The sequence below is a fragment of the Micropterus salmoides genome, unplaced genomic scaffold, assembly GCF_014851395.1.
Source record: "Micropterus salmoides isolate LMB-PRFRI ecotype aquatic unplaced genomic scaffold, ASM1485139v1 Ms_hic_scaffold_10, whole genome shotgun sequence".
Lineage (NCBI taxonomy): Eukaryota > Metazoa > Chordata > Actinopteri > Centrarchiformes > Centrarchidae > Micropterus > Micropterus salmoides.
Window position 1 is genome coordinate 30,638,603 of NW_024040041.1, and position 21,981 is coordinate 30,660,583.

General features: G+C 39.9%; 1 protein-coding gene across 2 annotated transcripts; it reads right to left on the reverse strand.

Moving 5' to 3' along the window:
* Positions 1-9,490: 9,490 nt before the first annotated feature.
* On the reverse strand, positions 9,491-18,916 carry si:ch211-76l23.4. Of its 2 annotated transcripts, none has more exons than XM_038707863.1 (4): positions 18,715-18,916; positions 14,393-14,518; positions 13,756-13,885; positions 9,491-11,410 (listed from the first exon to the last, which is right to left on the reverse strand). In XM_038707863.1, the coding sequence occupies exons 1-4, from the start codon at positions 18,731-18,733 to the stop codon at positions 11,146-11,148; spliced, it is 540 nt and encodes a 179-aa protein (XP_038563791.1). In that variant the 5' UTR covers positions 18,734-18,916; the 3' UTR covers positions 9,491-11,145. The 2 variants fall into 2 exon arrangements, with proteins under 2 accessions (XP_038563791.1, XP_038563800.1); XM_038707872.1 differs by having other exon boundaries at positions 18,736-18,900.
* Positions 18,917-21,981: the final 3,065 nt, after the last annotated feature.

Below are 21,981 nucleotides of genomic sequence, written 5' to 3' on the forward strand. Positions count from 1 at the left end.
CGTTAGTTTGTTGGTACGCAGGATAACGTTGACGATGGATGGATGGATTGTTACAGACGTCCAAGTTCCCCACAGCATGAATTGTTATGACTCTGCTGATCCCCTAACTTTTCATCAGGTCAAATTTGAAATTTGTCAAACACTTTTTTAGTTATATGTAGTTAGTTATTTCTAGTATATATAATAGTTTATTTTATAATCAGCAAATGTTAACATGATAAACCTCAGTGTGTTAGCATGGCTGTGGACTTATTACATAATGAATGACTTGTGACTGATTCATTATTTTTTAATATAAGTTATATATATATTTATATTTGATATAAGTTAAATTACAAATTTACAATAATACTTAGAAATTGATCAAATCTCTTGTTCAGAAATGTATATTAGTTGTTCAAGTTTCGACTCTGAGCAAATCTCATATCATTTTCCTCGCTTCATTAGGTTTAATAAAGCCTGCCATTGTTACAGTGTTTCACTGTTTAACCAAACAGCCGAAATCATGTTATTGCCAACATAAATATTAATATTTACAAGTTTTTTCATTATCCAAACCAAATTCCTTTAGGATGCTTCTTTTCACAACAGTTTTGTGAATAATGAGAGAACAAGTGTGAAGCTGTTTGAATGAGGCTGCTAATATTTAATTACTTTCCAGTATGTGCCAGATAAATATTTTGCCAAGCCTGTTGTCTGCGGGGCGCGAGTGGCTGAGGATTTCTGTGAATCATGATCAAAAGAGTCGTTACCCTTTAATTATCATCCTCAGTGTCACAATGCTCATTATTCAAGACGGCAGATACCAAAACAAACTGCACGAGGAGCTTCGGGCGTGTCTGTTTACTGATGACACTGAATGCAGCACGGTCGAAGCATCACTGTGCCTCATTCTTATGTGACGAAAACAGAAACACACAAGAGAAATAAATGTCACATGATCATTATACCTTTGAAAAGTGATATTTCACACAAAATAAACCATTTGAATATCATTATGGTTTCCATTATTGACCCATTTTGCCATTGTCCATCTGTATCACCAGATTGTTCCAAACACTCTCGCCTAAATGTGGCTAAATACACAGATTTGTCTGAATCCTCGTGCACGACTCTCGTGATTCTCCATCCAGGTCATCCAAGGGTGAGTGGACATTTTGTTATTGTTTAGCGGCAGAAATAACAACCAGTCACGTCAAGCCTCTGCAAGTTGTTTTTTAAGACCAAAAGTTAACTTAATTCATTTTTTAATCCTGGTACAGAGGTTGTTCATTGATTATTTTATGTTATTAATGTGCATATGTTATTGCTGCTTTTGGTGAGCATCAGTATGCATGGGAGTGCGTGGAAAAAACGCTTTGAAATATGCCGTCAGAACTTCGTCTACATCCTTGACTTGAGTGAATTCAGACAATAAAAAGAACTGTAGCTCTGTACCTGATGAATAATGAAATCAGAGCAGGATATTAATGTCTGTGCAGAGCTGAAGCCTTTAGTAACTTCATGAAGTCACGAATGTCCATTAAAGAATGTCCATTAAAAGGGGGAAAAGATGTGTTAAAAAGCTGTTATAATTTAATAGGCAAAGAAAAAGTTAAACTTATAACTGTTATATTTAATTGTTTTTTTTCCATGACCAAATTCAAGTTGCAGAAGGTAATGAAGTGATGATTAGACCGTCTGTGGAAACAGAGAGGTGAATTTCATCAAGTAACCAAGTGGATGCCACCTCAGTGACACCGACTGCGGTGAATGCAAACGAAGCCGACTCGTCCTGCCTTTGATGCTGTACAGCTGCTGCCTCTAAAGTTGCAGTAAATGACATCAGAGAACTGGAAACGAAAGAACTCCAGAGAAGACACTTTGGATCTCAGTGCAACGAGCCTGATTAGAAAAGATTAGGGAGAAGAATCACTTGCATACTAATGATTAGAGCGGTCGTGGTTTCAAATCATTTTTAGCCATGCTAGGGACGGTGGTGTCAATTATTAAATGTCCTGTAACAAATTGGCACCGAAATAAACCTTGACTTGTCTGTTAATTATGTAGCCTAATTAATACAGCATTAGAAAGGAGGAGGTAAGCTACATCTTACTCTTCTTTTTTCTTACCAAATTCATGCAGCTAATAACCACGAACACACACAAAGTGGGCAGTGAGCCACACCTGACCGCCCCTTTCCCCTCTCAGATAAAACAAAAGGAAACCGAATGACATCCAGGCTGCAAGCAGAAAAATGTACTGCAAATTACTACACCGAAAACACATACAGATGACAAATAAGGATCAGACTAATCCTACCTGACCAAGCCTCAACATACAACTTATTAACAATCGTCACCACCACCGTATCCTAGCATACTGCTACGTTTGCCTGAGCAGAAGCCCAGAACAGAGCGTGGAGACTCAGGTCTGGCCTTTCCAACACTTCACTGTCAGTCACATTAGGCAAAACAGCATTCACCTGCTCTAACCAGCCAGGCAAACATTTCCTTCTTTTATCTTTTTTTAATGCCCTTCTGTCGTATGTAAAGCACCTTTAATTACCTTGTTGTTGAGGTTGTTGAGATGTCATCCACAATTTGGGAATGGATGCCTTTCAAACAAATAAATTAAAGCATATTGAATGCTAGAGTACTTTTTTTTAAAGAAACGAGACATAAGTGATTTCTAGAGAGGGTTGTTGAGATGTACCCTGAAAAGGGAGGTTTTAACCTGCGGAGGACGATGGGCAGTGACTTCACTTTATTCCACCGCCGTGAAGCCAAAACCGAGATGCGCCTTAACCAAAAGGGTCCTCTGAGTGATGGGACAGCTAAGCATTAGCATGTAAACATGTTAACTACATTTCATATCAGCATTTTAACATTTATAGCTTCGAACTTGCAGAGTTGGTTTAACCAAATCACAAAAAAACATAATATGCCACAGTGGTATCTTGTTCTGCAGATAGTTTTTATAATGTACCACGTTTTCTAGCATCTGTCTTTGCATTTACAGCTAGTGTTAAAGCGTTCACGCTACCTGAAGTCTGCATGCTAGTGTAGGGTTGCCCTCTGTCCTGTATTAGCCGGGATGTCCTTTATATTAGGCCTAATTGATTTGTCCCATACGTGACCTCTCTTGCCCCGTTTATTGACTACTACACTGATCTAGCCACTAACAGCAGTTGTGCTGATAACAACACTTGACGATGGTCACCGACACCCATCACCATCCAATCACAGCCCCCCCTCACGCGCCTCAGTAGGCCTATAAGTTAAGTAACGTTAAATGCAGCTACTCTGGAAATTGACAAAATAGCTGCAAGTGAAGCCTCGTAGTGCATCACACTGTCAAACATGGACTTCAGCACCGACAGTCTCGTTAAGCTAAACGGTGCGTTGTTTCACGACTCAAATGTTGTGAAGAAGACGCACTTGGTAAGAACGAAAGCTGACATGATCACAATGTATGTTTTAGGACCAAAGACTGTGCAGGATATCCTGAATGATCAATGTTGTTGTCTGATCCTCTGTTTGGGCGTTTTACACCTCCTTCAGTCCGCTCTCCAGTGTCTTGCGTTTGGGCTCCCTCCTGTTTGCACTTCCTCAAACTCGGGACACTCGCTTGTTGTCCTTTATTTCATAGTGACAAAGTTGGCACCATTATGCTAGGGCCACCTTCAGATGTTGATTCCCTACTAACACGAACTGTTTACTTCACAAGTATCCTCACATACAGAGCCACTCACACATTAAAATGTATTTTAATATCTATTCTAAGCCAGAGCTGTGGCTTTAAGAGGTCGAGGCCCTTTTTGTACCTTTTTGTAATTTGACACCACAAGTAGACTTCACATGAAAGCATGAAATCAGCTAGTTTATTAACTTCACTTCTCCGATTTATGTTGCATTTGGGAGAGTAGAGATGTCACTGTAAGTCAGAGTGGAGAGATTGTGGGACAGTCGCTATGTAAAGCTTCTTCCAACTCGCACAGATTAAGATCTTAAAATGATGGAGGGCCAGCGGCTCGTCATCCCTCCCCGGGGAGCGCTGCAGATTTACCCTCTGATTTAAATGTGGTCCAAACACAAGCCAAGAGCTGCAGCATCCTGTCTCTCTCAAACTGTCTGGCTCTCTCTGTCACTCTGAAACTAACTCTCACTGAAGGAATCACACAGCATGACACGAAATATATCAAGACATCTAAGAGACGGCCCTAGAAGAAGAGACGAACGACACTAGCTGCTCTTTTCCCCGCCAAGTGCTGCCTTTAATTTATGCATGCAACACATTGCTTCAATTGAACCTTTCAAAAAACTCAGAGTACATTACAGAAAAAGATGTCTGTGTCGACTTTTACATCCCCCTGCACACTGAGGACTACGCTCGCTGCAGCTGACAAATCAACCTCCAATGCAATGTTCCCCAGATAGAGCTTATTAAAGTTCACTCTCATTTTTCACCTGGTGTTTTTTTCTGTTAAGTCATATCACAACCTGTCGAGAAAATGCTTGCTCTCAAGCTATGTCTAATAAAAGTCTGTTTATTTTATCGGCCAGGGGGTCTGTTCTTGATTCCAGGAAATGCAAACGGCTCCACAAGGGCATGTCACCGGGAAAAATGACGCAATCTCCCCATTTCCTGCAGACAGGTAAGGGTGAAATGCTGTGCTTTACAGCCAGTTATACAAATACTATATACATCATCAGCTCACCACCTGTGCTGGAAGATGTATGAATACTTAAACAGGAAAATTTTTAACAGCTTTGAGCTGTCAAAATATGTTGCACTAGTTTAATTTATATTATTAAAACTGAGTCTCAGTCAAGTACTGGTCATATCTTTGTTGGTCTGTCAGACGTCCACCTCTTTGTTTGGCGGTATGGCTCTGTTCAGGGACCTCCCTGTCCTTCCATGTGCCCACAGCAGCACAGACCCCAGTGTCCAGAACAAAGCAGGCATAAAGGAGGAACTGGCGTGGAGGTAGGTAACGAAGCATCTTGCAGAGGAAGCAGGAAGGGTACGCGGGCTAAAGCAGTTCCAATAAAGCGTCTTGTATGGATGTTAAGAGGGGAATCGGCTGGCTACTATCGCCTGATCTGCTGGGATTGTGAGCTGAGCTCGACTTTGTTAACTGCCTGAACTGACACTACGCTCGATTTAGCACAAAGCGCCGCTGTGCTGACCCACAGAGCTGCTAGCAGGGCTGTAGACTCTTAGTTCTGTTTCACTTTTGATTTAGCAAGGCTTAAAGGTTTCCACCTGCTTCCAGTCTTTGTGCTAAGCTAGGCTAAACATATCCTGGATATCATTGTACAGCACACAGATAAAACTGGTATGTAACAAGGCACATCCATAGCATTTCAGTTCTTCATTTGACAATAACTTTAAATCTGCCATTAAGAGGATCATTTACTGTTCTTTTCCAGCAACTGATTCAAGGTGAAACCAATAGTGTGGAGTAAAGACTCACGGCCATGGATGAGTTAAGAGGATGGCAGCTTTTCGGTTAGAGGTGGCACCTCCCTTTGACCTCCAGATCAAGGGGCCTTGAGTAAAGGGCTGTAAAATCAATACCCACACCTGATTGGTCCCTATCTGATTGAATCTTGTGACATACAATGATAAATGACTTCCTTTCAGATGAAGGGTCAGAGGTCATCTGTGTTAACAGCGTCCCAGTAAGTAAGTAGACAAAAAGATGTTTTCAAGGTTTGTGTGGGATGGAGACAAGAAGAAAATGAGTTCTATCAGCTTCAGAAAATCATATTTTATCAGTGATCTGAGATACCAGACATTAAAGTTTTAAAAAAGCAAAGTGCTGCTTCTTCAGTTATATCACTGCCAGTGCAGCGTGTCGCTGACACCAGAAAGCATGAAATGTGTTATTGATCTGAGTGCCCCTCTGACACAGAAATGTGAGGACAGCTGAGGATCTGCTGCCGGTGAATCCACTCATGAACTGGTCAAGTGAGGAAAAGCAATAACTCTGTGTGACGATGAATTACGGCATGAAAGTGAGTCATGGGTTTGAGTTTTTCTTTCATGTTGTATTCATCACATGATTTACTGTACAGTCAGTTCATCACTGAACAGAGAGAACCTGGAGTTCATGGTTTAGTTTTGGACGTGTCACACAAACATCAATGAAAACGTCACACTATTTAGTTTGAGAACAAAACATCATGGTTTTCCTCAATGACTTATGATCTGCTAGGATTAAATGTGCTCATTTTTGCTTAAAGTAAGTGGATTAATACAGTATTACCTACTACTGCAGTACACAGTATTTGCTGTGTGTTCGAGGTTCGAAGGTAGGTAGGTTACAGAGTTACAAATCTCAATATTACTCTGTAACCTACCTGAGTAATATTGAGATTTGTAACTCCCTTCTGCTACAGAGCAGACAATATACATTAATACAGAATCAATTGTTTAAAATGGTAAACAGAAATAAACTATAATCAGTGAAGCAGTGCTGAGGATGAATTAGAGTTTAAGAGTCTGATAGTGTCTGATAGTCTCTGCAGTCTGGTGGTCTCTTCCCAGAAGGCAGCAGGGTGAACAGGCTGTGGCTGGGTGGGTCTTTTAGTGTCCTTTGGGCTCTGCATAGGCACCTCACCAGTATCACTGACGCTCGGGAGACGGGTAGCAATAGTCTTCTGAGCAGTTTTAATCACCCGCTGCAGAGCCCTCCGGTCCTGGGCCGTGCACATCCCATGCCAGTTTCTGATGATTCCAGTCAGGATGCTTTCTGTTGCTCCTCTGTAAAAGCTGACAAGAACTTGGCGTGGGAAGATATCAAGATGGTTTCTTTATCATTATACAACACAAGGTTGTACAACAAAGTTAAAGTTTGTATTCCCTTCATGCTACACATTTATAAACATATATACAGTACATACATGTATACTCATAACATACTGATACTCCATCAGACAAAGTTAAAATAGTTAATGATGAACAATTTTAAAGATTATTCTAATTCAAGACATGTAGACATCAGCAGGTTTATATTGGGGTTGTATTTGTTGCAGTTGTTAAAAACAATTTAATCCACTTATATTAAAAATAGATCAAATGAATGTGTAGGGTTCACTCATAGTGACAAACTATCACCTGACTGTAGTTTTCCTCATCTAAAGGAGCGTTTTAGCGTCTTTTAGCTCATTGTTTTAATTTTACAGCTTTATATCAAACCAGCTCTGATAATCCCACTGAACAAGACCTGCTCATCACCAAACAGCAGGCAGACACAGTTAAAAACTAGCTGGTGAACATAGTGGAGCATTTAGCCCCCCCGTTCTCATCGCAATGGACCCTTGGTGCCACTTTTTAACGCCCTGGACTCTTTAGCATCATTTTTTCACATGTAGTGTTCTAGTGTCAAATTAGCGAAAACAAATATGCAACGTCCAGTTAGACTTTCAAAATCAAACAAGTGGTCAACGTTGTGAAACGTTACAATATGGTTAGGTTAACGAAAGGATCAAGGTTTGGATTAAAATAGCTACGTTACTTAAGTGACTTAAATTAAGTACGTTAAGTAATGTAACAGACGTACTTTAGATAACTTACGTAACATTACTAAAAAGAATAATGCTCACTTTTTGTTTCACGTGGGAAACAAACACCGGTCTCCTGGGTGAAAGCCCAGTTTCTGACCCACCCAACCAAATCCTTACCCAGACGTTCATGTTGTTTACACTTTGTATTCTTTTAGCATTGGTCCATTACGCTAAGGGGTGCCATGTGCGTTGGTACCAGATGCCGAAGTACTTTACAAAGTGAAGCTATTTCACGATATGGGAATGAGAATGGATTTAGCAGCTAAAGACCAGATATTTCACTCAGGAGGTGGTGAGGACCAAATCAGAGCTTTAACTCCTGTAACGTTCACCCTGCTTCACCTCTGTGGGCTCTGCCCCACATCATCTCCTGCAGTGAGTCAGAAATGAGAACAAGGACAGATTACACACAGTATGCTACAGTATTTGGGATTACTGATATTTCTCTCAGTGGCTCTGATGTAATACAAACTGGGTCACAGCTCAGGGACACAGATACAGTAGAGTTTGGTTTGAGTTTGAGTTCAAGTCTTTGACAGATTAAATTTTGTGCCCGCAGATCTTTATTTAATATTTAGCACACATTATCCACACATTACAAGCATTTTATTCTTTACTTGTTCTCACAAGCCCCAGAAATAGCTTTGAGATCTTCACATTTAGCTTACCATTGTCATCAGTCATCATACAGTACACTGCATAAATCTTTTAAGAAACGGTCCGAAGCTTTGACTCAAGAGTCAAAATACTCAGAGTAGAAAGACATTTTGTGACAAGTGTGATTCTTCAAAGCTGAAAATTAAGACAAACAATCATGTCTACCCAAAATGCACTTCTTTGAGCACTGACTCAGCCAATAACTAGCCTCCAAATGTGATGTGTCATTACTGCTTATTATTTATCACAGCGTCACGCACACACCTTTGTCATCATTAAAATGGCAAACCACCATTTGTTGTATCCAACATTATAAATCTTTGATATACTAAAACGTGCAAGAGGACAGGTTATAAAATGTACTTCCTGTAGTCATGTTGACACTATTAAAAAATTTAATTTGGGATTTTAATGACTAAAATCTTAAATGAGTTAAAGAAGGATGTAGTAACCATTTTAAGTGATGCTTATCTGTGGAGGTCCTATAAGATGTGTGTATGTGGATCAATAGCAGCAGTATTCACAAAAATATGTAAGAAACAACATTAGCCACATATAGCTGAGAAACCTTGGTTAAAATTTGCATGGGGCAGAGCTGACATTAAAATCTAAAGCCAGGCCACTGTCCACAAACAAACAACTTACTGATTATTTAATTTTTTTAGAGCCTCAGCAGAAGCTAAGAAGAGATACAGTTTGCCTTGAGGCTGGCGATAAAGCAAAGGTCTTGAGGTCATTCAAATCAAAAGTTGGGGGTCGCTTAAGTCAGTCATGTTAATTTTCTAGGAAACATGAATAACACATACCACGGCAATCTGGCCAATAGTTGTTGAGATTTCTTACTCCACCGCTTGGACAATACTGCCTGAACTACATGTGATTTTAAATAAAGGAAAAGATCACTGCAATAAAACTATTTGGAAGACCTAGAATAAATAAACTTTAAATGGCTTACAAAACTTTATGTATTATAAAGAACAGGCAGGATTATGGTGATGGCGCAATGGATAAGACATGTACCTTTGGTGTGAGAGACCTGGGTTCAGTTCCCCACTGTGACCCATCTACCATTGTGTTCCTGAGCAAGACACTTAACCCCTAGTTGCTCCAGAGGCGTGTGACCTCTGACATGTATAGCAATTGTAAGTCGCTTTGGATAAAAGCGTCAGATAAATGTAAAAACACTTCATCTTAAAAAGGAAATCAGATATCCTTTAACATCTTCAGCTGTTCTGTCTTCTGATCAAAGTGAAACTTATTTTGAAGAAACAATGACTGAATTATGAATGTAATGCAATGAGTGAGTTTATTTTGAGCTCATATGATGCAGCAGGAAATCCAAACCAACAAGCACGTTTGTCCAACAAGCATTCAGAAGAAACAGAACAAGTGTTTTCTCACCAGCTCAGCCGTGCTGTAAGATATCACTCAGCATGTGTAGCTGAACTCGCCAGGAGCTAAAACAACAACAACAACAACAACAACAAGGAACGAGGAAATCTTTCAAACAAAATGATTTGAAATGTTTGTCAAGATACAATGTTACTGGGGGGGTCACACTGTAGAAAAAATCATCCTTTATCAGGAAACCGTGGCTGTGTTTGAAACCACTACACACCTGAGTGTGCAATTTAATGTAATGGGATGGATACAATCCCACAATGTATTTTACAGATAGAGAAAAATTCACCTTTCAGCAAAATATGCTTCTGAAATCTCAGTTTACTGCTTACTTTACTATTCAGTGTCGAGTGTGACGAAATCAAGTGAGTGATTTCAGACACAGCAGGTGTGTGGATTTCTAAAACAAGTGTCTATGTTACCAGTGTCTGTACACCAATTACACTGATTAGAAAACCGTCACAGGAAAACAACATTTATTTGGAGTGCTGGATCCTGGCAACACACTGAGTGCAGCTCTGACATCTTTTTATATAATGTGTGTTTTTATTTAGTTTTTATTTTATGTATGAGTGTCATCTTTTATTTACAGTATATTTTAGACGTTTTATCTTATACTGTATTGTATATGTTCAACCCGTTCTCATCACAGGGCATCACATATGGATGCTTAGTCAAGACCCATTGGCATCATTTTTTTACGCCCTGGGTAAGCTTTAATGAAAAAAATATGTGTCCGGTTAGACTTTCAAATTAAAACTAGTGGTTAACATTGTGAAACGTAGCGATTTGGTTAGTTTTAGGCAACAAAACTACTTGGTTAGGTTTAGGAAAACATTGTGGTTTGGGTCAAAATACGTTACTCACGTGGTTTTACTCACGTGGTTTTACTCACGTGGCTTTACTCACGTGGCTTTACTCACGTGGCTTTACTCACGTGGTTTTACTCACGTGGCTTTACTCACGTGGTTTTACTCACGTGGCTTTACTCACGTGGCTTTACTCACGTGGCTTTACTCACGTGGTTTTACTCACGTGGCTTTACTCACGTGGCTTTACTCACGTGGCTTTACTCACGTGGTTTTACTCACGTGGTTTTACTCACGTGGCTTTGCTTATGTAAGTTATGTAAAAACGCTAAAAAGAGTCAATGTTGACTTTTTGTTTTACACAGAAAACAAATACTGGCCTCCTCTGTGAAAGTCCGGTTTCTGACCCACCTGACGACCTAGACCACCTCCTTACTTGGACTTTTCTGTTACTTATAATAGGCCTACTTTTAGCGTTGGATAATGACGCTAAAAGGTGCCATGTGCGTTGGTGTCGGACGCCAAAGGACCTGACAAAGTGCCGCTATTTGACGCCCTGGGAATGAGAACGGGCCGATATTTTAATTTTTTTTTTATTTTTGTGCTTGGTAAAAGAATTTCATTGCATGGAACATGATAATTATGGAATTAAAGAAAGATTAGAGATGTAAGACAGCCGTGAGAAGAAGCAAACATCAGGATGGAGGAAGCACACCATTGGTTGATTAGGAGGGAGTGGGGGGTTTTTTCCTTATCAGCCTCCTCCCATTCTGTTTGGGGCCGGGGCCCGGAGCGGGACCAGGTGCCAGATCGGTGGCCGGGCCAGTGTTGGCGTTGTTGGCGTTGTTGGCATTGTTGGCGCGGCTGGCCTTGACCTCGTCAATGAAAGTTTCTATGGCGGTGAACTTCTCGGTCAGATCGCCCAGGCGGGATTTGAGGGCGTTGAACTCCTTGTAGAGGTCGTCTAAGGCCTCAGACAGCGGCTGGATTCTGAACAGGAACACAGAGAGTAGTTAGTTCTTGCACAACTTGCCCTCTGTAAATTTCAAACAGGAGAATTCAGACCACATTTAAATTCAGATATATGTTGTTTTTTTGTAATTCAGTAGTATTGAAATGTCAACATGAGGTTTTCAGTACTGATTAAATTTCACAATTGTGGAAGATATAATGTATGAAGAGCCAGTATGGCGAGGGCGGACTAGCCGTTGGGAGTACCGGGGGTTTTCCTGGTGGGCAGCTGAACAAATGGGCCGATAAACCACATAGTATTAAAACCGAGACAAAAAAACTGCAGTTGAAAATCAATTTGTGTATGGCTTGATTGACTGGCTCATAGTGTGTGGTTACTGGACCAGACAGGGGTGGGGGCGGGGCCATTTTAACATGTCTGGTTATGTCAATCGCACACGCCACATCAGAACATAATAAAACAACTGCTCCCAAACTTGCCTAATGGTAAGAATAGTTATAAAGTTAAATTAACATCCTAACATTACGTACTAATATTGAATTTTCCATTTATATATTTTACTGAGAGTGTTATGTTTTAGTGGTATACTAACATAATCTCCTAATCCTAATGTCTCATCTAGGCTGAGGTGTGAATGAGTTTCTGCAGCGATAACCAAAGTCGCAAGCTTTGTGTATTGGTAATTTCACCTTTTTTTTGGTGCAGATAGAAATTGTTATTCAATTTATATTGAAATATCCTGTAGAGTGTTTTTTTTAATGCACTCTAGTGGTTGATTCTGGGTACAGTATTGTTTTTTTCCATGTGTCTAGCATGGCTCCAGCAAATTTGTGGGTCCAAATTTTGTTGCATCAATAATCTATTAACATTTAAAACACAGATGCATGGTCCGGACAGCCACTAGGCTTGTATGTGTCATTCATTTTTTGTACTCAAGGGATCAGCTGAGGTACTTGAGGAGAGCCAGGTAGGTGTTTCTAGTTTTGAAAATGCATTTTAATGGCTCATTTTGTGATGCACTGAATAAAATGCTTCGTCCCAGTCCGCCCCTGCAGTATGGGGAGGAGACAGCTTAGTTTAGTGGGAATTTAGTTCAGTAACTTTTGTCAGAACTGACAGAGCAGACGTTTTTGTCCTCCTGTGTGTTTTGAATGAGCAGAATATTCCACATGAGTGAAATAAAACAGTCTGGGTATTGAGGGTCCCCACAGGAATTTGGTTTATGCTTCGGGCTGAAAATAAAGTCAGAGTTGGTTGGGTGCACTCTGAGGCCGACGCCGTCATAAGAAACTGCAGCTGAAATTGCAGTTTTAAAAAAGTCAAAATAGAAACGTGCTGTTGTGCAGAAACAGGCTCGAGTTCTCCACAAGGAAGTCGGGTGTTTCCCGCATCTCGCCGCAGTTTAGAGGACGAGACATCATTATGGTCCAGTAGTTACTTAAACAGTAGTGTAGTGGCCATGTGTGAGCTAAATGCTCTGCCTTATTTTCTTTTCTGCTCAGTTTAAATGTTTCTGTTTCCTCACTTTTTCCATTTTTGTCCTTTTCTGCTTCATAGTCATCGAGTCTTGCTCCAATATATTTTAAATTACAATGCTATAATGAAACACATCAATCAGGTTTAAGAGAAAAGTAAATTAATTAACAGTTTTGTAATAGAAATGTATGCTCTCATCTTACACAGTGTGATCTTTTGTCCTGCTTCTCATGTGAAAACTAATAGAGGTGAAATGTTACTGTTTGTCTCAGAGGGATGTGACGCATGAAGCTGTATGTATAAATACGATCATTAAATCCACAGATACAGTATCTCTCAGCCCAACAAGCTGGGAGGTCCATTTGCAAACGACATTACAATAAACTCTTGCAGGACAGTTCTCTCTTTGTGAAATCCAGCTCTATTAAGGAAAATATTCAGACCGCTGTTGGTATTTAAGAAAAGTCTAAAAGTTTCATTAAAGGACTGATCAATGCAACAAGATTTTACATATGCAACTACTTATTGAGTCTTGGGTCAAACCAAAAGCTTTCTGCAAACGTCTCAGCCAAGCTTCAAAACCAAAATTACATCTGTGAGCATGGCAGCTAGACTACAGTCTGGATGTTTAGTCCCAGAGGATAAAAAAGAAATCAACCCACAATTCCATGACAATCTGCTGATAAAGATTACTGTATGTGAAATGATTGAAAGTGGATCTTATAGTGAGATTATTTAGTTTAACTGCTGTTAAAGAATGAATCTCAACCTGCCAGAAGGTTAACAGAACTGTTTACGTGGTGACCTGGTGTGCAAAAATGTACAACTCATCCCACTAATAACCTCTGACACAGTTCAAAGTCTTGCCCTCTCTCTCCCTCCGTACCTGGCGTAGTCGGGCAGGAGAGACTGGTGGTCGTTCTGCAGAAGTCCTTTCATCTGGTTCAGGATGTCGAACCTCCAGTTGTCCAGAACCTCAGTCAGGTTGGACACGCCGCGCATGCTCACCTTCTCGGCTGGGACAGAAAATCACAATTAAAACACATCCAAAAGTTCACGCACAACTGATGAGGAGTGTTCGGTCAGGTGACACATTGTTAGGCACAAGAGACTCATAACTGAAAAAGGACAACAAAATGATGAGCGATGCCTCTCACTTTTAGGGACCCTACTCTCTTCCATTGGCACAAAGAACTGCAGTTGGACCTTATTGATCACAGGACGTGTAGCCTGACTTAGCGCAAAGACTCAAGGCAGCGAGAAACTGCTAGGTCGGGAGCATTTTTGTCAAACAATCTGACTGGTCATTGTTGTATATTAGTGGTCTGCGCCTTCTCCTGTCTTCTTGTGTCTGCCTTAGGAGAGCAATAAAGCTCAAAATTAAAAGACAGATTCATTCACACGTTTACAGACAGCTTTGCTCTGAGCAGCGTGATCTTTCACCTCTAGCTTTGACATCATCATGATGAGACCTGAATTTGACCTTTGACCCAGAATAAACAGAGACTAATCTGGGTGCTCACAGCCATCCCTGTAGTTCCACTCGCCAGTGGTCGACTGGCGTCGCCTCTGGGCCAGAACCGTTACTGTGGCGACGGCCAGTAACAGCAGCAGCACGCTCAGTTTGGTGGCCATGATCACACCAGCACCTGGGGGAAGAAAACCCCATGAAATTAGTATTTTAAACACAGAGCGATTCATTTCCTTCATTGTTTTTTTCTTTTTAACAATGGAAAAAATGAGGACCTAAAAAGTTCCTCTCAGGAACTTTCATGGAGCATTTTATTGTCTTTCAGCACATTGTTTTGGTTTTGTAACCTGCAACTTTGATTTGCTCGCACCAGTCGGATCAATGCCACTTCCAACGACATGCAGCGGGCCTCATCAAATACTGAAGCTTTGAGAAAACCTGACAAAGCTTCGGTATTTGATTCAAATACGCTTTGTCAGGATTTCTCAAAGCGTCAGTTTTTTACGCCCCTGTAATAAGGATGTGTTGAGCAGCAGGCAGCAGTTTTCATCAAACAATCTCTGTACATTATCTGCCCAGCATCAACAAACACATTTAGAGACTAGCTGGTGAAGAAAGTGGAGCATCCAGAGCCAGAAGCTGGTGGAGAGACCAAAGCAGAGCTAGAAGGAGAGTGAATACATTTATCGGGTGGACACAAATGCAACTCCAAACAAATGCTAATGTTTCTCTATATGTCTGCTGAATGAGTAAATAACTAACTGCAGGATCATGACTACTATGGTGAGACCCTTCTTAAAGAAATATCATTTTCACCATCATCTTTGAACATCTTTAACTATTTTAATCTCCCTTTTTTGTTTTTCAGTTCTGAGCCAGGATTTTAGTTCCATTGCTTTTACTTGCACCACACATCTGGAACAAATGTCCACAAGTTTTTCAGCTATTTTAAATCATAGATCTCAGTTTTCCAACTGCATTTAATTCAATTCGGGACCATTCATTCAGGTCTTGCACTGCAGTATGACTCATTTTTGCCTAGAATTTTATTTAGCTATTTTTGACTCCTATTTAAATTATTTTTTTATGTTTTATTGTGTTTCATTTATGTCTTGACTTGATACGTTAAAATGTCTTAAGTAAAGAATTTTTAATTACCTTGACCGTGAAATGTGCTCTACGAATTAACAAAACTTGCCTTTGCTCGTCTAGTTTAATCCACTTTTTTTCATTTTTTGTAAAGCACTTGTATTTACATCTTGCACAAACCGTACTATGTAAAAATTGATTGTTTTACTGACTAATTGATTGATTTCAGAAATGATTGCCACCATGTGAGCCCAAAGTAGGCACTGTTCCAGTTCAGTTATGTAACTTGCAAACCACTAATGTTTCTGCATGCCTTGCTCTTCATCAAGTCAAACGACTCGGAAGCAGAGTGAGTATATATGTTTAGTTATTTGCACTTCATCAATACATTAGTATAATTAAATCATGTATCCAAGCACCATTTTTTGTATTCAGTCTTAATGAATCTCGTCTTCTGTGCTTGAAGTGCCTTATGTCCTCTCTGTGTGGCAGTCTGTATTTAAGTCCATACATTTTGTCCTGTACAGCCTGAGTCAGCATGCTGCCAGGATTACACTATTCCTCAATGTTAAACCTTGTATGGCTTTGCTTCCACTGTGGCTATCACTCCTAATAAAGCAGAGAAAAGGGGAAATCTAACTTTTCAGAGTACAAACTTCTAAGTCTTCCAGGCGTGTCAAACGGTGGAACAGGAGAAGAAGCCCTGAGGCTAAACTCTCAGCTCCTGCAGTCAGCTCACATTAAGGAATGAGTCCGAGCAGCAGTCAGAGAGCTGATAGACAAAACTGAACTGACAGAGAGGCTTGGAAAAGTGGAGGGCGAGCTGCAGAGACATGTCGAGTACAACCTCAGCAATTTCATATTTGCTTCAGTGATACACACACACACACACACACCTACAATAATACACAGAGGCTCTAGTAGACTATACAGTTACTCATCTTAGACATGTGTCAATTTCCCATATTTGAGACATGCTGGTCAGCTCCAGCTTGGAACTGAGTGTGAGAAAAGAAGATATAAAGTAGTAGTCTTTCTTCTGATTGTCTTAAAGATGTAGTTTTGTCATTAAAGGCAAAAAGTCGCTGTGGTCAGCTTAGTTCAGTGGTCGGCAATAGGCGGCCCGCGGGCCAGAGCCGGCCCGCCAGCAATACTATCTGGCCCATGGCCTGATTGCTTTGATAGCAGAAAAATAAAAAAAATAAAACATTGATAGCGGCTGGTGCTGAAATAGATCTCAGTCATGACAGCTACAGTTACTCACATAATCACCTCCTCTTAAGTGACTGTTCCTCTAAAGTAAAAGTGCACAAGAACATATTTTGCAGCAATGCGTCATGTCGAGTTTATTAAGAGCTTTTACTTTGAAGAGTTCTAAAGGACAATTCAAAAGAGTATCTGGCCTTCTTGACACACCTCTGAAAAAGCTGTCAGTAAACGTGTGATTGGATTCCCCTGAATGAAAATAAGCCTCCGTAGGTTTATGAATGCAGATCAAACGCTGGAGCGCGCGCACACACTGCAGCACATGCTTTATTGTGAGCCTGTGCAAAAGTTTCCCTTGATTCAATTTGTTTAACAAGGGAGAAAGAAATATCTGCAATAAGATGGAATTAATCTTACAATCTACCCGTCAGGAGTCCCGCACAGTACCAACTGAGCTAAACGTGCACATGATTTCATATGGTTTGACTTTGTTCTGGCCCGCCATATAACGGCTTGGAGAAATTGTCCCGATGCCAAACTTATTTGCTGACCCCTGGCTTATTTTCTGTCATTTATGATGAAAAATATGGACTCGGGGAGGCTTGTGAAGCGTTCAGTGTTACAACATCTAACTCAGCAAAAAGAAAACACTGCAACTAAGGAATGCAAGGCACAAACACCTACAAACAAAAGACAGAAAGTGTTCATTCATGGACAAATAAATGTTAAGCTTAATGTTAATGTTTTTTATTTGTATAAAAAATTTTAAATAATGATAATAAAGTACCCCGCGACCCCATACGCGGGATAAGCAGTTGTCGATGGATAATAAAGTAAAGACAAGCACATTTTATAATCCTTGGCCAAATGTACAAATTCTTTACACAAAATGTTTTTCTACACACCGTCTTTAAAACTTGAGATGAACATAAGTTAATAAAAGTTTTAAAGTGACATTCTCAGCAGGGTACATGAGAGTCTCCTTGAATAAAGTCACTAAGACAAGGAGGCAGAAAGTATCACATACTTTTCATCTGTATAATTAGTAATATCCAAACATTTTATTTTAGCTAAAATATATTATAAATAAGTTTCAAAGCTCCAGAGGATTTGGCCTGATTGTGGTATCATATTACAATTATGTAAATGAAAAATGCAATGTGTGTGTGTGTGTGTGTGTATCTTCTACCTCTGAGCCTTAAAACAGCATGAATACATAAGCACTGTTGTTTATTCTGAATCGGTCCCACATACCCCGTCCTGCAGCCTCAAATACTCACTAGAGCACCACATGTGGATTCATCCGCTGCTGAAAATAGTCCCCAACAAATGCACTTTTTCCTCCTGTTTATTTGATGAAAACTAGAGTGAGCAGCTGCTTTAAGAAATTACTAAAAACTTTAATAATTAAATATGTGTGAAGACTGAAGATTTATGTCTTAAGTAGGAACCAATGAGCTTGGAGATGAGAGCCACAGACAGGAAGTATCGAGAGTTGGACTGACATGTTGTTGGTTTGGTCTTTTCATGGAATTTGTTGGCAAAATTAAAAAATATAGTATTGCCAGCCTGATATATATATATACTGGGAACACCTAGATGATGTTGGTGTCATCACTTACCTCATCACTTAATGACAAATGAACCATCTCCCAAAAACTTGCTGTTTTCAATTAAACCACACAAAAACACCTTCTGTCTCTGGTACACACACAATCACATAAACACATGTGCTTCTCCTCTGTACGTTTTCTCTAAAGGATCTGCAGTTTTTTTAAGCAACCAAAATCTCATCAGCTCTAACCAGAGTCATTCAGTATTTAAACAGCAGATGTCTTATTCAAATTAATGCACATGCAACATCATTAAAGAGTCCCATTCAGTTTAATCTCAAGCATGCATTATAGTTACTGTGCTTGTCTTTTTATGCAGCGTGAATACATATTTTCTTGCGAAGCAGCAACTAGTGCTCAGAGAGAAGACGTAGTGTTTGAGAGTTTATTTATAACTCTTTTGTAGGAAAATCAATTTTAAAATAAAATATAAATACAAATGTGTAAATAAAATCTCTGCACATACCTGTGTAAACACAGTACATACCTGTTGTTGTTCAGCTCCTCTACTGCAAGGCTTCCCAGAAGTCCCAACAGAAGGCAGTGACAGGACGGATAGACGGAGAGAGTGAACACACACCCCTGCTGCACACAAGCATGCATCCACATGCGTAGACACACTCACGAAAAAAAAACACACTTTCCCTTTCAAACACACACGTACAGACAGACACACACAGGATCTACCCTTTCCACCATCATTATGGAGGCCTAGCGGTCAGCACAGTGTGGTTTGGGTTTGAGGCAAGGCTCCAGCACCTTGGTTGGTTTCCTATGTTTTGACCACAGTGTGTGTGTGTGTGTGTGTGTGTGTGTGTGTGTGTGTGTGTGTGTGTGTGTGAGACTGTTGGATGAAGTTACATCCTGGATCCTTTAAATATGAGATCATTGGTGGATTTTACCAGTCTGCGCTTGTGCTCTGAGCTCTAAAAGAAAGAAAGAAAACCATTATGAATTTGAATAAAGACAAAATATAAAATTGTGGAATTGAATTGAATTCAATTAATTTTTAAAACTTGTCTCATTATTATTAAATACTATTTAATTATGCTTGCTTTCACAAAATGTCATTTTCCCACACTGTTTTAAATACACAATGTCTGTATTTATTTCACATTGTCATTTTTTACGATTATTTATTTAATAAAGCCACTTGGCTGTCGGCTCATTCAGACTGAGGCAATCGCCTCGGACAATCACCGTCTTGCTTTAATAGATAAAGACTGTCTCATAAAGTGTCAAATACAGTAATGATAATAATTAAAATGTACAAGAATTTAGTAAAACATGCCTGCAATAAACTTCAAAATAAAACAATAATTGTTAGGATACACAAAAACAACATTTCCATCCATCCATCGTCAACCGCTTATCCTGCATACAGGGTCACGGGGCAAAAACAACATTTATTATGAGGAACTAAGTTTTGTTATTTCTTAATTTAATGATATTATGTATATTGTCTGTAGTTCTGTAGGCCTACAATTAGTTATTACATGATGTCTTATTTATTTATTTATTTAACATTTAACTGTCACACTGCCTGTCTGACCTGTTTAGTTATCCGCCGTTTCTGTTTTTCAGTCCGTTGTATTTTGGTCTCGTTCTTTCTGCTTGTGTTCTTGTTTAGTTTGTTATATTCATTACTCTGATCTGTTCTGTCATATTTTGATGTAATCTGTACCTGTCTTGGTTGATTCTGTTTCCGCCTGGTTATTGTTATTAGTTTCCGTATTGTCTTGATTGGTTTCTGTCTGTTAGATGTCAGTTTGTGTTCCCTGCCTGTTTCATTATTCATTTGGTCATGATCATTCTGTGTTAGCCTGTTCGGTTCTGTTCAGTTATCTTAGTCTTTTCGGTCTTGTGGAGTTGCCTGTGTTTCTCAGTTACTTGGTCTGTCTTGTCTATTCTGGGTTTTGAATTCCAGTTAGAGTCTTGTCTTGTTTTTTGCAACCTGTTAGTATCAGTTTCCCCTTGTCATGAGGCTACCCCATGCCTTCATTTAAGCCAGCAGTAGTATTGCTCTTAGCATGCTAAGCTAACCTTAGCTGAGCATTAGCATAGGACGTTTACCTTTAGCATATGGGCTAGCACCAATGGACACATGGCTTGACGTTTCATGTCAGTTCATTTAAGTACTAGTCGGAAGAGTTGAAATCATGGTTAGATAGATACAACACATACACAGCTCATTTCAAGTCATTTATTTTAGCTTATTGGATTTACACAAGGTCAACCAAATGTTTGTACGTTTTATTCACCTGTTCTCATCCTCAAGCAGGGATCTGGGCCGAAGGGGCAAACAGGAAGTGATGGAGTGTGGAGTCATTTAGACCTGGAATGGTCCCAGTGTGAGCCAGTACAGACGGGTGTACTGGAGTACCTTAAAGTGGCTGTTTGGAGAAGCTTTTGGTTTAGCATGTAACATTTCATTTCTGGTTTTATAGTTGATGTGCTGTGTATTAATGTAGCCAGAGATGTGTTGGACTGTTGAGGTAACATAATGGTGTTTAATTGATTGTCAATTAACTTTGGTTTGTCTTGTAAGAGGGGCTTCTGGTATAAAGGAAGGAGGCAGAGGTTCCCTAGAGAGAACAGCTTTGGCCTGGAAGGGCACATGTGCTAGAGCCCATAGTCAGGGCCTGATATAGGGTTTTTTTTTGGTGTTGTGTAACATCAGTGTTTAATGATAATTTGAATAGTTTATATTTGTTTGTTTTTGTTAATTTTTGATATATTTTTGCAATAATTCACTTGCGCAACTGCACTTTCCACGTATCTGGTGAAAAAATAAATTGAAGCACCAGGTGAAGAACTCCATGTCCATGTCTCCTCCTTCCACCATGGGGCTAAACATTACACCCCTGCTGTGTCTCTGCCTGCCTGTGTCTCGTCAATCTCTGTCAGTTGTGTTGCTCCCACCCTGCACATTAATCCCAGTGTATATATGCTTGCTTGTTTCTTTGGTCTTTGTCTGGTCATAGTTTGCTGTTGCTCTGTCTCATGTGGTGTGTAACCTGTCATGTTCTGTCTCGTTGTGCCTCTCCTGTTCCCATGATTTCTGGATTATTTACCCCTCTTGGATTTGTTGTTGTATCGCCTGGTTTGTTTGAACTGTTAGGGTTATTATTATGGATTACTTGGACACAGCCACTCATCGTAAGTGTGCTCGCCTTTCGTTGATTAAACCTTATGAAATACTAGTCTATTTCAATTACTTTAAATTTTCTACATTTATAATGAAAGTTTAAACACTTTCAGACGGGTGGGGCTGCAAAATAAAACATGTGAACCAGTCAGAAGCATCAGAACAGCATCAAACTTTACTAAACAGCTGTGGCTGGAATTATTATTCAACATTTAACTGAGCTTTTTATAGAAAATATTCAGATGTAACCTATAATTTAATCATGAACATTTTCATAAATAAGCTAAACTACTGCATTTCTTGAGGAAGCTTAAGAAGGCCAAGTTCCCATGCCAAGCTTTTACAGAGGACCAATAGAAAGCATCCTGACTGGAAACATCACTAACATGGGATGTGCACGGCCCTAGACCGGAGGGCTCTGCAGCGGGTGATTAAAGCTGCTCAGAAGATCATTGGTGATATCGGTGAGGTGAGGTGCCTGCAGAGCCCACTAAAGGACAGTACCCACCCAGCCACAGCCTGTTCCCCCTGCTGCCTTATAGGAAGAGATATAGAGGTTTCTGCACCATCAGACTGCAGAGGAGC